Below are 15,809 nucleotides of genomic sequence, written 5' to 3' on the forward strand. Positions count from 1 at the left end.
TCTGTCACTTTTATGCAGGGAAGTCTGGCCAGAGGGCGATGTGTTTGGATCATCCGAATCAGGACCAGAGGAAGAAGTTGAACTACTCAAACAAATTTTCTTTGCTGATCTTCCCAGTAAGTATTGTTCACTGTCCCTCAGTTGTAATCTTGTGCAAGTAAAGTTTAATGATGGATTTTTTTGGGGGTCACTCGCTACTATTGTTTGAATTTAATTTCAAAGGGTATATTTTATTTTCAATGCAGAATTTGAGTTATTTACCTGAAAGTAATGGTGTCACACAGTCTGACTGGCAGAAATCCACCCACGCCATGTTGTTGCCAAAAAAATAGGAAAGATTTATTTTGAAATCTATATTTATATGCCAATTTAAAACTATATATATATATATTTATTTTTACTCTGTATACAAAAGTCTGTTTTTTTTGGGGGGGTTTTATTTTGAATATGTGACCAGCAGCAGAGGACTAGAAGCTCCTCCTTCTTGTTTGCCTGCAGACAGGCTGGGAAAGATCTAGGTCCATTGACAGTTTCCATCGATTATGAAAAAGGTACTTGGTTGTTTTTTTTACCACTTCAGCCCCGGAAGATTTTACCCCCTTCATGACCAGAGCACTTTTTACAATTTGGCACTGCGTTGCTTTAACTGACAATTGTGCGCTCATGCAATTCTGCATTGGACAATCAAGGTGGCTGGATACTGGCATTGGCCAGCGGGTGTCAGACTGTTGGAGCGTACTTTAATGAACGTGTGGCCATTAAAGTATATGTAAACCTTTACCTTGTAACACAACCCATTCAGTTCAAAATAGAAATGAATGGCAATACATTTGTGTATAGATATAAAAAACATTATTAATACCTTTTCCCCTTTTTATATGTGATCACATAATTTTTGTTCTCGGCTGCATAAGGAGCTCAGTGAGGAACACCAGGGATTTCACACAAAGGAAGTGATACAAAGAGAACATGGTACTTTTTCATACAAGTACATGGTACAGCAGGCACATATCAGGAATATGAAATGTTGGGTTTACATTAGGAGTTAATTAGGAGTGACCTGCAGCAAGTCCTAAAATGTGTCTGTGGCATAAACTGCACATAAGCAGTCCAGCTGGAGTTGTATGCTTCTGAGTCGACCAGTCCTGCACATATTTTTGTTTGTTTGAAATCTATGCCACTTGCAGATTATTAAATAAATAATTCAAATAATTTGGCAATCTTTTAAATTCTTTGTCAGATTCATAGGCATCTACCACCTTCTTTCTGGGGGCCTTAGAGAGCTTTTTAGATTTTGACATTTTGTGATGATAATGCATATAAACAAAAACAGGGATAAATCAAGCGCTCTCCAGAGAAAGTGAAGATATATAACTAATTAGGGAGATGGGTAGGTGTTGAGAGAGAGAAAACTGAAAAAAGACACCAATCTTCATTAAAAGATCACTGAACTGTAAATATTAGTTCATTGGAACAAGTTTGTATAAAATAATGCAGTTGTACTCTCGCAGGGAGGGCTGCCGGCTTGCAAGAAGAAGCAATTCTGAAAAAGCACAAGAAGACAAAAAGCAGCGCCCTCTAAGCGTAGTATTCACGTTTTTAATGATAAAAACAGGCAATTCATATCAAGGTGTCACTCACAAGGTAATAGATAACAAAGGCTTATCTGTAATAGTAGTCTTCCGTTAGGACATCCGGGGTGAAGCTGCTCCGCTGGTCCTGGAATGGTGGAATGGACGCCCTGGTGGATACCACACTACTGTTGCCCGCAAGAGCGGGACAGTGAGGGTCTGATGCTGGAGAAGGAAAGGCGTCTGGGTGTTTCACCACACCATCCACCGCTGTAGCGGGATGGTAAACCTCTGATGCTAAGGAGGAAGGGGGACAGGCGCTCAGTGGAGCGCAGAGGTATGGCGACCCTTCCGGGTGTAGGTCACGGGGAGGTGCGCGCGTTCAAGGCATGCGTGCCTCTTCGTCAGGCTCTGACGGCAACAGTAGTGTGGTATCCACCAGGGCGCCCTGTCTATCCCACCATTCCAGGACCAGCGGAGCAGCTTCACCCCCGGATGTCCTAACAGAAGTCTTCTTGTGATGATAATGCAAACTGTGCATACCAAAAGAAATCCTGTAAAAAAGGGACAGGGTAACCATATTCAGAATTCATTGTCAGCCATAACAATTTTTAGAATAGGAGACAGCTGATGTGACCCTCGCCTCCTTTTCACAACATGGCTATAATCCCGGGAATGCATCTCCATAGCCTTTTAGCTGGAGTGAACATTTCTACAAGGATCTGTTTGCTTCAAAAGAACTGCTACCTCAACTCTGGAATGGGTAAACCATTATTTGGAAAACTAATAAACAGGGATTTGATAAAGAAGTAAATGGCTAATTGAATGCTTTAGCAGGGGTTTTAAAGCAGACCACTGCAGTATGTCAGGAGTTATCCTAATGGCATTTAGCAGTAAACATCCAGAAAGGTTATCAGAACTTTCCATTGAGTGCTTTGGGATCAAGCATTGTAAAATTGTGAAAGCATTCATTTTCCCACACTGGGATCTCTGGGTAATTCAACCCAGTAGGAGTACATGGTGTGGATAAAATGCCTTACACAGGACTAATTGATATTGTGAAGCAATTTAGGCTTGGTCTTTAATGATAATTCTTCTTCTTGACCTGCAAAAGGTCTCTTCTCCAATTCACAATCTCTAAAATGTATATACAAGTCATACAATTTTATATATGACAAATCTACATTGGTATTGGGCATATTTTTGAATGTGGAAAAAAAAACTGAATGGATCAAGATCACACATGACTAGGCTATCATATACAGGAGACGGACTAGATGTCTTTCACCTCCTGGATGGACTGCCTATCTGACGGATGTCATGTTTAGTATCTCTGTAATTAAAATTGCATACTGTACAATCATTTGTAGGTTACCAAATCATGACATGGGGTACACTCAAAATATTAATACATGTATAAAATTGTATCTAAGGAAGAAGCAACTAAATGATAATAAAGACTGGGACATCTTATCAGCCACTCCTTTAGGCCTTCTCATTGGTCAGATCATTTCGGTCAACACCCTCCTCAGGGACCACAAAAGAGAAACTGCATTAATAGTCTGAAGCTCTCTTTTATAAGGAACATAAGCCATGATTTATGATAGCCACTGATCCAGCAAACTCATTTACTGGACTTCGCTAAACTCGGAACCAGGACTTTAAGTATTTTCATTGTTAAAACCTTTTTGTTTTTCTGTTGCATTGTTGTATCTATTCTATGTAGATCTTTAATTTGCACAGTTCTTACCTTTTTCTGTTAAATAATATTTAGAAAAGTGTTAAAATTGTCTCAGATGCACTAACACAGAACTTTAAGGATCCCTGTGTCTTCGAAGAGCGTTACTGTACTGTAAATCTCTGGAATATTCCTGCCTGTGATGGCAGTGTGTATTAGACATTTATTAATGGGCATAATTGTTTTTGTGAACACTGATTCTTACGATAACTATCTGGTGGCAGAGTAAGGAGTTGAATGCTTAGTTAATGAAACCCAGTGGCAACAAGATGTGAGTTTGACCAGTCATTTGTCACAAGTTGGTGAAGGTGGCTTAGATCTGATGTCACATGCATCACACATGTCATTGGCAAAGAAATCGGCAGATCTTGGATATTTGAGGTTTAAGTAAGAGTTATGTATGCTCACGAGGGAGGTTCTAATCATTGGCACCTAGATTGGAACATCTAATTCTAATCGCATTGGTTTTGAAGTGGTTTTAAATTTATTTTGGAATTGTAAATTTTATAATTAAGTAAATTGTTTAAATTCAGGATCATCGCAGGTTGAAGATAATGAAGAGCAAGAAGAGGAGGATGAGGAGGAAATAGAGGAGGAGCTCACCTCAGTTCAAGTGTCTGAGAAAGAGTTTAACTTTTTGGACTATATGAAAAGGTTAGCTGTCTTTAAATATGTTTATTCAATTATAATCTAGCAATGCAGGTAATGGCATAGTTTGCAGCTCCCTTATTTTATGAGTACCCTGGTCCTGGAAGGATTTTGCAGTTATTTCTCCTGCTCATTTAAATTGCTTAATTTTCTTAGTATATACCGGAACACACTAAAACATGGTTCTTTTATACGTGAATGTTGCCCATTGTATAGCTACAATTTTGTGTCTTTAAATTGTTATGGATTTGTTACAGTCTAGTAATAACTAATATTGTTTTCTGTACCGTGCAGATTTGCCAGCTCCAGTGTGGTGAAGACCTATATTTTGCTGCTAAAGACCTATCGGCAAAATAGCTCTCATACCAACCATTGTGTGGTGAAGATGTTGCACCGTATTGCTTATGACTTGAAAATGGAGGCGCTAATTTTTCAGCTTTCTGTTTTCTGTGTTTTTAATCGTATCCTCAATGACCCTGTAGCTAGTGCCTACAAGGTAAGGAATTTGAAAGATTGTTAGTCAGATATAAGTGAGCTCCAATGGGTCATCTGAATGCAATCTGAGGATCACATTTGAGATCTTTAGCTCAAGTATGGTGGACTAGACCGCTTTTGGCCATTTAAATGACCAGCCTCTGCTTTATTGTTCATGACATACTTTGGCTGTGTGTTCAGGGATTAGACCGTAGAGGCCTATGCTAACAATATGGTGTTGCTTTACTAAAGCTGGAGAGTGCAAAATCTGGCCCAGCTCTGCATAGAAACCAATCAGCTTGCAGGTTTTTTTTCGGACAAACTTAACTGAACAAGCTGAAGTTAGAAGCTGATTGGCTACCATGAACAACTGCACCAGATTGTGCATTCTCCAGTTTTAGTAAATCAACCCCTATGTGACTCAGTGAGGCCTCTTCATTTATGACCCTTTTGTAAATGTGATGGCATCATAAAGTTATTCTATTTCATACCAATACTATTCAGAAACTTTGTAATTTGCTGTTAAAGGAGTTCTGTGGTCACAGCATATACTTTCATTTTATAACATCAGCATCGTAATAGCAATAGAAGCAATGGCTATTATTGACAATCAAATATTCTAAGCCCCGGCGTTGTTCATCAGAGATCTCCCAAAGGCTAAAGGGGCATCAAACCCGAGCAGCAGACCAACCACTAAAAAAGGATAACAAAATATAAAGACAAGAGGTAGTGCTTCAAAGTACATCTGGGGACTGTAGATCAAGTGACTCTTGTACCAAACAAAGTCACCATATACTTGTAGGACTATAGTTCCAATGTTTATTAAAGCGGAGGTCCAGCCAAATTATTATTTTTTTAAACAGCAGCTGACTTTAAGAAAATGGACACTTACCTGTCCAGCGTGCCCACGATGTCGGCAGCTGAGGCCAAGCAATTGCTCGTCTCTCAGCTGCCCCCGCCGCTATCCTCGGTAAGGGAATCGGGAATCGCTGTGGCTTCAATACCCCGTTCCCTACTTCGCATGCGTGATCGGCGCGGCCCATCCTCACTGGTCCCCGCTCTCTCCTGGGGGTGGGGGGCGGGGGCGGGAATTGGCGTGACTCCCACGGAAGTATATGCCTGGAAGTGGGTGCAAATACCTGTGTTATACCTCCTCTGTAACTCTAACCTAACAACCGTTGCATTTTGTTAAAGCATCGCCTATGGAGAGTTTTAGGTACCGTAGTAGTTTGTCGCCATTCCACGAGTGTGTGTGTGCAATTTCAAAGCATGACATTTTAGGTATTTATTTTATTTGGCGTAACATCTTTCACATTATACAAAAAAATTGGGCTAACTTTACTGTTTTTTTTTTTTATTATTATTCATGTGTTCAAGTGTCATTTCCCCCCCCCCCCCCCCCCCCCAAAAAAGTGTGTTTGAAATACAGCTGCGCAAATACTGTGTGACATAAAATATTGCAATGATCACCATTTTATTCTCTAGGGTCTCTGCTAATATTAAAATATATATAAATATATATATATATATATATATACACACAGTACAGACCAAAAGTTTGGACACACCTTCTCATTCAAAGAGTTTTCTTTATTTTCATGACTATGAAAATTGTAGATTCACACTGAAGGCTTCAAAACTATGAATTAACACATGTGGAATTATACTTAACAAAAAAGTGTGAAACAACTGAAAATATATTTCATATTCTAGGTTCTTCAAAGTAGCCACCTTTTGCTTTGATTACTGCTTGGCACACTCTTGGCATTCTCTTGATGAGCTTCAAGAGGTAGTCACCTGGCGCAGCACCCCATCACTCTCCTTCTTGGTCAAATAGCCCTTACACAGCCTGGAGGTGTGTTTGGGGTCATTGTCCTGTTGAAAAATAAATGATGGTCCAACTAAACGCAAACCGGATGGAATAGCATTCCGCTGCAAGATGCTGTGGTAGCCATGCTGGTTCAGTATGCCTTCAATTTTGATTAAATCCCCACGTGTCACCAGCAAAGCACCCCCACACCATCACACCTCCTCCTCCATGCTTCACGGTGGGAACCAGGCATGTAGAGTCCATCCGTTCACCTTTTCTGCGTTGCACAAAGACACAGGGTTGGAACCAAAGATCTCAAGTTTGGACTCATCAGACCAAAGCACAGATTTCCACTGGTCTAATGTCCATTCCTTGTGTTCTTTAGCCCAAACAAGTCTCTTCTGCTTGTTGCCTTTCTTTAGCAGTGGTTTCCTAGCAGATATTCTACCATGAAGGCCTGATTCACACAGTCTCCTCTTAACAGTTCTAGAGATGTGTCTGCTGCAAAAGGTGGCTACTTTGAAGAAACTAGAATATGAAATATATTTTCAGTTGTTTCACACTTTTTTGTTATGTATAATTCCACATGTGTTAATTCATAGTTTTCATGCCTTCAGTGTGAATCTACAATTGTCATAGTCATGAAAAAAAAAGAAAACTCTTTGAATGAGAAGGTGTGTCCAAACTTTTGGTCTGTACTGTATATATAAATGTTTGGGGTGTTCTAAGTAATTTTCTAGCAAAAAATAGGCTTTGGCGTGAAAGGGTAAATAAACATTGAAACTATATTTCTTGCAGTATATGGTGACTTTCTTTGGTACAAGGGTCACTTGCTCTACAGTCCCCAGGTATCTTTTGAATCAATTACTCTTGTCTTTGTATTATTGACAATCCAATATAAGCTTACTTGAAAAATCTCCTGTCATGTTGTGAGTGCTGCCTTTCTGCAATGAATTTCCTCATTGCTTTGCAGCGTCTCCTCTGCGGTTTTCTTTCAATTTCTAAGGACTACATATCCCATATTACCTTGCTGCCCCCAAGCTGTGAATCTTCTGGTGCACCTACCCCATCTATGTAGCGCTTCACCAGCTGCTTCCCTTGCTCCTCGGCAGCGTTGAAAGCTTTCCCTTCCTCTGCTCTCCACGGGCATCTGTGACTTCTGTTTCCTCCCTCCTCCTAGTCATCCAATTGGGAGTCTTCTCTTTTCAGGCATTTGGAAAATGGGTCTCAGATCTCCTCCTGATTGGCTGGATTGAGGATACGTGTAACAACACCTGGGTGGGCTCATGGCGCGATGCTCTGTGCTCCGAGCTCACCCTTCTTTGAAGCCTATTAGAGGTTATCTAATCAGGTGCTTCAAAAAAACACCCCCACCGCTGTAATTAATGCGCCCGGGGTCTTGAAAGGGGCTGGATGCATGAATAGAGGGTGGCCGCTATGCATGAATCTATCAATCATTCATATAGGGGGTGGCATGGATAGAGGGGGCGGCACCCCTAATGGACGGGCTACAACTGCAAGGAAATGTGTGGGATTTTCACAAGCATTCAGGTTAATGGAAGCAGGCTTAAAATAATTGAAATTCAAACTGGAAATTAATATATTTTGACCATAGATACAATTTAAAATAGTACCGTTTTTCTCCTATTTTGCAGGAACTAGTTTCATTTTCTAAATTTATCCTGAATAAGTTCTTTGCACTTGCTGCTACAAACAACAAGGCCTATGTAGAGCTCCTTTTTTGGAAAAATACTAGTGTAGTTCGAGAGATGACAGAGGGTTACCGCCAGCCTGGTGAGGAAGAAAGGTGAGGTTCTAGCAGCAGGAAGAATAATGCTGTAGGAGTACAGCACATTATATACAATAGCCATGTTCTAATGGTCAACATTCTCATTATTCAGTGATAATACTCGAAAACGTATAAAATGGACACCAGAGGAGGAGGAGGAACTTCGATCCTTGTACTTTCAGTATAAAGAGATTGAAGGTAAATGTCCCTTATGTTATTATTGTTTCTATAATGTGTTTACATGGATTGTGCTTAGAGCGGAGGTCCACACAAAAATGGAACCTCCGCTTTTTTGGAATCCTCCGTTGTCACATTTGGCACGTTTCAGGGAGAGGGGGGTGCAGATACCTGTATAATACAGGTATTTGCACCCACTTCTGGGCATAGACCCCGCAGGGGTTACGCCACTTCCTCCCCCCTCTCTTCTGGGGAAACACACAGGTCCCAGAAGACGGCAGGGACCAGTGAGGATGCACAGCGCGACTCGCACATGCACAGTAGTAACGCTTCACTTCCTGATTCCCTGATGGTGGCGAGGGCAGCCGAGTGATTCATCGGCTTTGGCTGCCGACATCGCAGGCACCCTGGACAGGTAAGTGTCCATTTATTAAAAGTCAGCAGCTGCAGTATTTTGTAGCTGCTGGCTTTTAGTTTTTTTAGGCGGACCTTTTTATAGTTGTATATTTGCAGTGTAAATCTAAGGCACTGCTAGTTTTGGGAGATTTAGTGTGAGATTTGTTGATTTCACTGCTGTGCTATTTACTGCTTTCCTTGCTGGAGGCTCTGACAAAGCCCTGCCATTACCAAGGTGGCCCCCTCCATACAGAAACTGCAGTATAAGACATGGTAGGTGAATAAAGGAAATCAGTCAGTGCAGCTGACCATGTGCAATATTTGTGTTTTAATCCTTTTGCCCTCTGCCAGTCTTTTGGGCGCAGTTTTCAGAGCTCAATTCCTCTTTAATTTTAATCTACTTTTCACATAACTGATTTGGATGATGGAAAAACGTTCAATACAAACCTTGCGCAATGTTTTAAATAAATACACAAGCAGGAATGTGTAGCTTTAATTGTGTTATGTCTGCATTTATTATGAGAATCTTTTTACTGATTTGAGAAAGGAATAGAATAGAAAGAATCTGTCTCATGACTGGCTGTGTTTCTGCCTTACTGTTGGCTAAATGATAAGTGCCCTATCAAAGTGCACTTGTCCTTTTTGCCTACCATGCCAACGCTGAGTATATCTCCCCAGAAGCATATTTACCTTGCCCATGGCTACCAGTCTTTTTTTTTACACACTGTGCTGGCAGATGTTTTGTATGAAAGCACAGTGCTGCTGGTGTAAATTAAAACTGTAGTTGCACGCTATTATGCAGGAAGAATAATAAAACCTTAAATTGCTGCAGCTGTCACTAATGTGCTCCCACAGATAACAGTAAATAAAATATACATATGGCAGCGCTACAAAGGTATAGAGAAATATAAACAATTGTGAAAAGAAGCAACCAACTGTGCAATATTTGTGTACAATAAAGAATACAATAATAAAATGAGAAATTCTTCCACTGATGTGCAAAAACTTTTGTGATGTTTCTTCAAACAGCCTCCATATCCAGAGTGCTCTCACCACTACATGCAATGCTCGCTCACCTCCTTTGCCCAACCCTACTAGGGGTCAAACACGCCTTGCACTTTGTGCAAACACTACCTCCAGGGAATTCTCAGTAATCTTTGATTCAAGGAACAGGAAACGATCTATAACTGGTATGGGTTCCTTCCACTGTGCTTCTTCAAACCTTAATCCACATTCGCTACCGGTAATTTCAGAAATACATGGAAACAACTAAAAAGTGCCTCCTATATTATTATACAGGATTTATATAGCGCCAACAGTTTACGCAGCGCTTTACAACATCAGGGAAGACATTTAGTTACAGTACAATTTAATACAGGAATGATCAGAGGGCCCTGCTCGTTAGAGCTTACAATCTAGAAGGGAGGGTGAAGTGGAACAGAGGGTAGTAGATGTGGGGGGTGATCAGGTGGGCAAAGTTAAAAAAGTTGTTAGATGTGGGTAGGATAGGCTTCTCTGAAGAGGAGGGTTTTCAGGGATCCTCGAAAAGCTGAAAGAGAAGGAGATAGACGGATAGTTTGGGGTAAGGAGTTCCATAGGCTTGGAGAGGCCCTGGAAAAGTCCTGTAGAGGAGCATGGGAAGAGGTGATGAGAGAGCTAGAGAGCAGGTCTTGAGAAGAACGAAGAGAGCGATTAGGTTGGTATTTGGAGACAAGGTCAGTGATGTAGCAGGGGGCAGAATTGTGGATGGCTTTGTAGGTTGTAGTTAGTATTTTGAATTTAATTCGTTGGGCGAGCGGAAGCCAGTGGAGGGATTGACAGAGAGGAGTAGCAGAGACAGAGCGGTTGGTAAGGTGGATAAGTCTGGCCGCGGCATTCATGATGGATTGAAGGGGGGTTAGAGTATGCAGCGGTAAGCCAATGAGAAGGGAATTGCAGTAATCAAGGCGAGAGATGACCAGGGAGTGAATTAAGAGCTTTGTGGCGTCATTGGTTAGAAAGGGGCGTATTTTGGAGATGTTGCGGAGGTTGAGGCGGCAAGATTTGGACAGTGATTGAGCGTGAGGCTTAAAGGAGAGTTCAGAGTCCAGGACTACACCTAGGACCTTGGCATGTGGGGATGGGCTGATAGTTGTGCCATCAATTTTGACAGAGAGATCAGGGGAAGAGGCACGTGGGGGAGGGAAAATGATAAGTTCGGTTTTGGATAGGTTGAGTTTAAGGAAATGACGTGACATCCAAAGTGATATATCTGATAGTAAATTAGTGATACGTGAGGAAAATGAAGGAGTGAGTTGAGGGGTAGAGAAATAGATTTGAGTGTCATCAGCGTAGAGGTGGTATTGGAAGCCATGGGAGGCTATCAGCTGACCCAGGGAGGAGGTGTAGATTGAAAATAGGAGGGGTCCAAGAACAGAACCTTGGGGGACCCCAACAGAGAATGGTAGAGGAGAGGAGGAAGTAGAGTTGTAAGTAACGCTGAAGGTGCGGTTGGATAAGTAGGTAGAGAACCAGCGAAGAGTAAAGTCACAGAGACCAAAGGTGTGGAGTTTTTTGAGGAGGAGTGGGTGGTCAACCGTATCGAAGGCGGCAGAGAGGTCCAGGAGTAGGAGTACAGAATAGTGTCCTTTAGTTTTGGCCGTTAGTATATCGTTTGTTAGTTTTAGGAGAGCAGTTTCAGTGGAATGTTGAGGACGAAATCCAGACTGAAGGGGATCAAGAAGGTTATTGTCAGCAAGGTGGACGCTCAGTCGGTTGTAGACTAGATGTTCAAGGAGTTTGGATAAAAAGGGGAGCAAGGAGATGGGGCGTAGGTTGTCAAGATTGGATGGGTCCAGTGAGGGCTTTTTAAGTATGGGGCTGACTAGTGCATGTTTCAAAGAGTTAGGGAAGATGCCAGAAGAGAGGGAGAGATTGAAGATGTGGGTAAGAGAGTGTAGAATAGAGTAAGAGGGTGAACGTAGCATTTGTGAGGGAACAGGATCCAGAGCGCAGGTGGTGCAGTATAGTGCAGTATCTGAGGGATTAGTAATAAAGTAGAGGTGGAGCCTGGAGGTGGATTCTTATCGCAACTGAGTGAGACTGTTCTGATTTAATTATCAATGCTTTTACTCTTTTAATAAATGTGAATGTTTAGCTAGCTGGGGTGGAGAGGTTTATTTCTAATCCCGCAGATACTGCACTATAGGAGACACTTTTTCGTATTTCTGAAATTACTGGTAGCGAATGTGGAATTCATTTTTGAAGCAGCACAGTGTAAGGAACCCATTCCAGTTATAGATCGTTTTTTATGCTCCTGGCGAGTGGCAAGGACAGGAACCCAATTGTGAGGTAGAGTGCAAAGTTTAGAGAAAGGTTCCTTTGGAGTAAGCACAACAGGCTTCTTGGCCATTGCGGATACCTCCAGTGTTTGGAGCACAGGCATGGTTCCAGTGGGAGGTGCTATGTCATTCTAAATGCCTCTTCTTAAAGAATGTTACTCCCACTAGTTGAAGCTACACTCTGGTAACGCATTTCCTGAATGCAGTACTGTACATTTATGCACCCCTGTGCATATCCTGAATTTATCTACAGCATGTAACTGCGACAAAGACTGTTTGCTTGTTTTCTACTGCATGATGACATGGACTTATATAAAAGATACTGTGCATTATACATAATGTGTGGCTGGTTACTCTCAGCTCAAGGTACCTTACTCAGGCCCCACCCACATATACACCTTTTGTGAGGTAAGGGTACTATATGGGAGAGGGTGCTAGTTTAACTCAGAGGGGTGGGGCTCAAAAAGTTTGACTGGACTTTGGAACTTTTTTCAGGTACTTTTTGATTAATTAAAATCTAACATTACAGGTGCTGATGTTGTGGACAGTATCTTGGCAAACCTGAAGCCTGGATCTCGAACTAGGAAACAAATTATTAACCATCTTGTGCAGATGGGACTTGCTGACAGTGCAAAGGATTTCAAGAAAGAAGTGTAAGCATTAATTTCTTATTCTGTACATCTGATGGTAAGATACCTGCATTTTCTCATATATGTCATAAGGATTCACATAGGCATTCACTTACTCCTAGACAGTTTTATGCTCCCCTCAGGTGTATTTTTGATGCTAATGCCTGGGTAGATATACTTACAGTATATCTATATACAGTATGAGCTTTCTGTGTATATTACAGCGTTGATAACATCAGTTTATATGTATGAAAAATGTATATCGGAAATAACTGGTGGCTACCACAAAAAAAGAAAATCTTATTGTTTTTGCATCTTTGCAGTAAGGGAACTCGAATTGTGCTCTGGACAGAAGATCAGGAGATGGAACTTCAGAGACTCTTTGAGGAGTTTCAAGAAACAGATGGTAAATCCAATATTTTTGTTATGGTAATAATGTAATCCTTTATTCCATTGTTTGTTTAAAATTAAAGTGAATACTATAGGTTCATTTTTTTAAAATAACAAACAAGTTATACTTGCCTCCACTGTGCAGCTCGTTTTGCACAGAGTGGCCCGAACTCCGTTTTCTGGGGTCCCTGGGCCGCTCAGCTCCTTCCGGCTTCAGATAACCCCCTCTGGGAAGCACTCTCCCAAGGGGGTTACCTTGCGGGCATGCTCCTGAGTCCTGCATTTGGCGTCCATAGTCTCCAAGTGCAGGGCTCTGCCTCCCGGCGTCCATGTCATTGGATTTGATTGACAGCAGCGGGAGCCAATGGCTACGCTGCTATCAATCTATCCAATGAAGAGCCGGGAACCCCGGGCAAAGATCCAGCGCATTCTCGACGCAGAACTCTCCAGGGCTCAGGTAAGTAAAACTAGGGGGGGGGGGGGGGCAGTAATTGTCAGATGTTTTTTCACCTTAATACATGAGGGTTTACAACACCTTTTAAGATTACACATTTCATATATTTCAAGACAATGCAAAACATGTAAATTATCCTTTGGCCTGGATCCAGTGCAGTGTTTATCCGTTTGGTTGATGTTATTCCCTGTGGCCTAATTCTGTTTTCTGTTTAGTATATGCTAGGAGGGCATAAACTGAAAAATGAAATTCTGTGTATGATATGGTTTGGTGTGGGATAAGGATACTTCAAGTTGCATTATTTATTCAGTTTTACACCCTTCTTTTTTTCATATCGTTATCATGAAGGCAAAAAAACAGGAGCGCTGGATCCCAATAAAAGTATAGTCACATTTATTTACTACAAATAAAAGCGCACTTGCATCATAGAAGCTCTGTATCAGTGTAGGCTAATAGAGAGCAGAATATATTCCAAGGCAAGGGCTGTATTTTGCAGCAGCGGAAAGTGATCCCAGAGCCAGCTCGAGAGACCCGCCAGCTGGTATTTACCCTCTAGTGTCTGCCATCACCGTTCTGCCTTGTGGTGCACTCTGCATCTGATGGTGACAGGTGGTGTGTGGTAACGCATTTAGAAGAAGTTCCTTCTTTTCAAACCAAGCTTCAGAGTCCCTGTTTTTTCACATGGTCCCTTCCTTTGCACTTGGAAACTGTCGCATACTGATTGCCCATCTTCACTGAAGACTGGAAGTTGAAGTGAACTGTGCACTGTGGTGGTTCGTTTTATCATATCATTGTTATCGGGGGTCATTTTTTTGAGACTGAATTCCCACTAAGCCCAGGTTCACACTTGGCTGTGGGAATGAAGCTGTGCGAGTTCAGGTGAAGCGATATTTTGACATGCTGCAGTGAAATAAAAAAGGAGGAGCTACAGAAAACCAAGGGAAAAAAATGTACCAAAAGCTAGCAGAAAATATATCTCTGAGCCAATCATACCTGACTTTGACCTAGGCTAGTTCCTAACACTATATAGAAAATCAAGGGTGCAATCAGCGCAAAAATAAAATAATAGTAATAAAACCCCTCCCCCAATAATGCAAGCTGAACACTGACAGGATATTCACAAAAATCCAGAAAATTGCAAAGATCTAAAGAGAAAAAGTGCAGCGCAAAATTCAGTAAGAATATATATAAATGTGTGTGTGTGTGTGTGTATGTATGTATGTATGTGTGTGTGTGTGTGTGTGTGTGTGTGTGTGTGTGTGTGTGTGTATATATATATATATATATATATATATATATATATATATATATATATATATATATATATATATATATATATATATATATATATATAAATGATTAGTTGATGTAAATTGTATACAAGTAAAAATAAAAGTCCAAAATGTGTGAAACTAATTCCAAAAAATGCCAATTACAGGAATCTTCACCAGGTGATGATTAAAATCCAAACTCAAAGTGATCCCTCCACCAGTAAGAATGGCTACTCTCACCTCCAATCATGGACCCCTGTTTTACCGGGTGGTCAAATTAAGCAGACTTCACAGCATAGAAAGCCAGCAAGCAGGATACATGGATCCATTCCTCATAAGTCAGTGGCAAACGGACCATACATGAAAAAGAAATCCAGATCTAAGTGCTCTCTGATGAGCTAAAACATTCATTTAAAAGTTATGTAAAACAGGCTACTCACATTAGCCAAAAAAGGAAACGGCAGTGTACAAATGTGAACAGTCACGGAATAAATCTTTCAAAGGATGGCAGCGAGCGACGTGTCTCCAGGCTCCTTCTCCCGTACGCGTTCCGTTATTGCAACATCCTCAGCAGGGCGGAGCCTACTACGTCACTGGCTCGCCTATAAATATGCTGCCGTCGTCAAGGGAACCATACCCTAAATCAGCGCGGACACGCAAATATAGCGTCCAGTGTCCAATTAATGTGGACAACTTTATTGTTCTCACATGGGTGGTAACACACGAACGGCAGTAAAAAACAATTCAATGGACAATATCGCCATCATGTGGTCAAAGTGTAAAATGAATGCCTAATTGAATATAATACAAAATCGCTCGATACCATCCTTTAAAAGGATCACTTTGAGTTTGGATTGTAATCATCACCTGGTGAAGATTCCTGTAATCTGGCATTTTTTGGAATTCGTTTCACACATTTTGGACTTTTATTTTTTACTTGTATACAATTTACATCAACTAATCTTTTATATATTATATATAATCTTATTTATCGCCGTATAACAGGCACCCTAACTTTAAGAGGGAAGTTTCAGGGAAAACACTTTCCACAGCCCCATGCGTATAATACGCAGGCACAGTTTAACCTCTATTTTCAGGGTAAAAAAGTGAGTGTTATACGCCAATAAATACAGTACATATTT

At 41.1% G+C, this 15,809-nt stretch overlaps 1 protein-coding gene across 2 annotated transcripts in view; it reads left to right on the top strand.

The window, feature by feature from the left end:
• TIMELESS (timeless circadian regulator) overlaps positions 1 to 15,809 on the top strand; it is a 189,821-nt gene that overhangs the window by 107,215 nt on the left and 66,797 nt on the right. For both annotated transcript variants that reach the window (XM_040341046.1, XM_040341047.1), the window contains exons 17-23: positions 19 to 116; positions 3,843 to 3,963; positions 4,252 to 4,453; positions 7,897 to 8,048; positions 8,143 to 8,228; positions 12,453 to 12,576; positions 12,876 to 12,958. In XM_040341046.1, the coding sequence (XP_040196980.1) occupies positions 19 to 116; positions 3,843 to 3,963; positions 4,252 to 4,453; positions 7,897 to 8,048; positions 8,143 to 8,228; positions 12,453 to 12,576; positions 12,876 to 12,958 (866 nt within the window). The remainder of the gene's footprint in view (positions 1 to 18; positions 117 to 3,842; positions 3,964 to 4,251; positions 4,454 to 7,896; positions 8,049 to 8,142; positions 8,229 to 12,452; positions 12,577 to 12,875; positions 12,959 to 15,809) is intronic.

Source organism: Rana temporaria, chromosome 2 (assembly GCF_905171775.1).
Source record: "Rana temporaria chromosome 2, aRanTem1.1, whole genome shotgun sequence".
Taxonomy (NCBI): domain Eukaryota; kingdom Metazoa; phylum Chordata; class Amphibia; order Anura; family Ranidae; genus Rana; species Rana temporaria.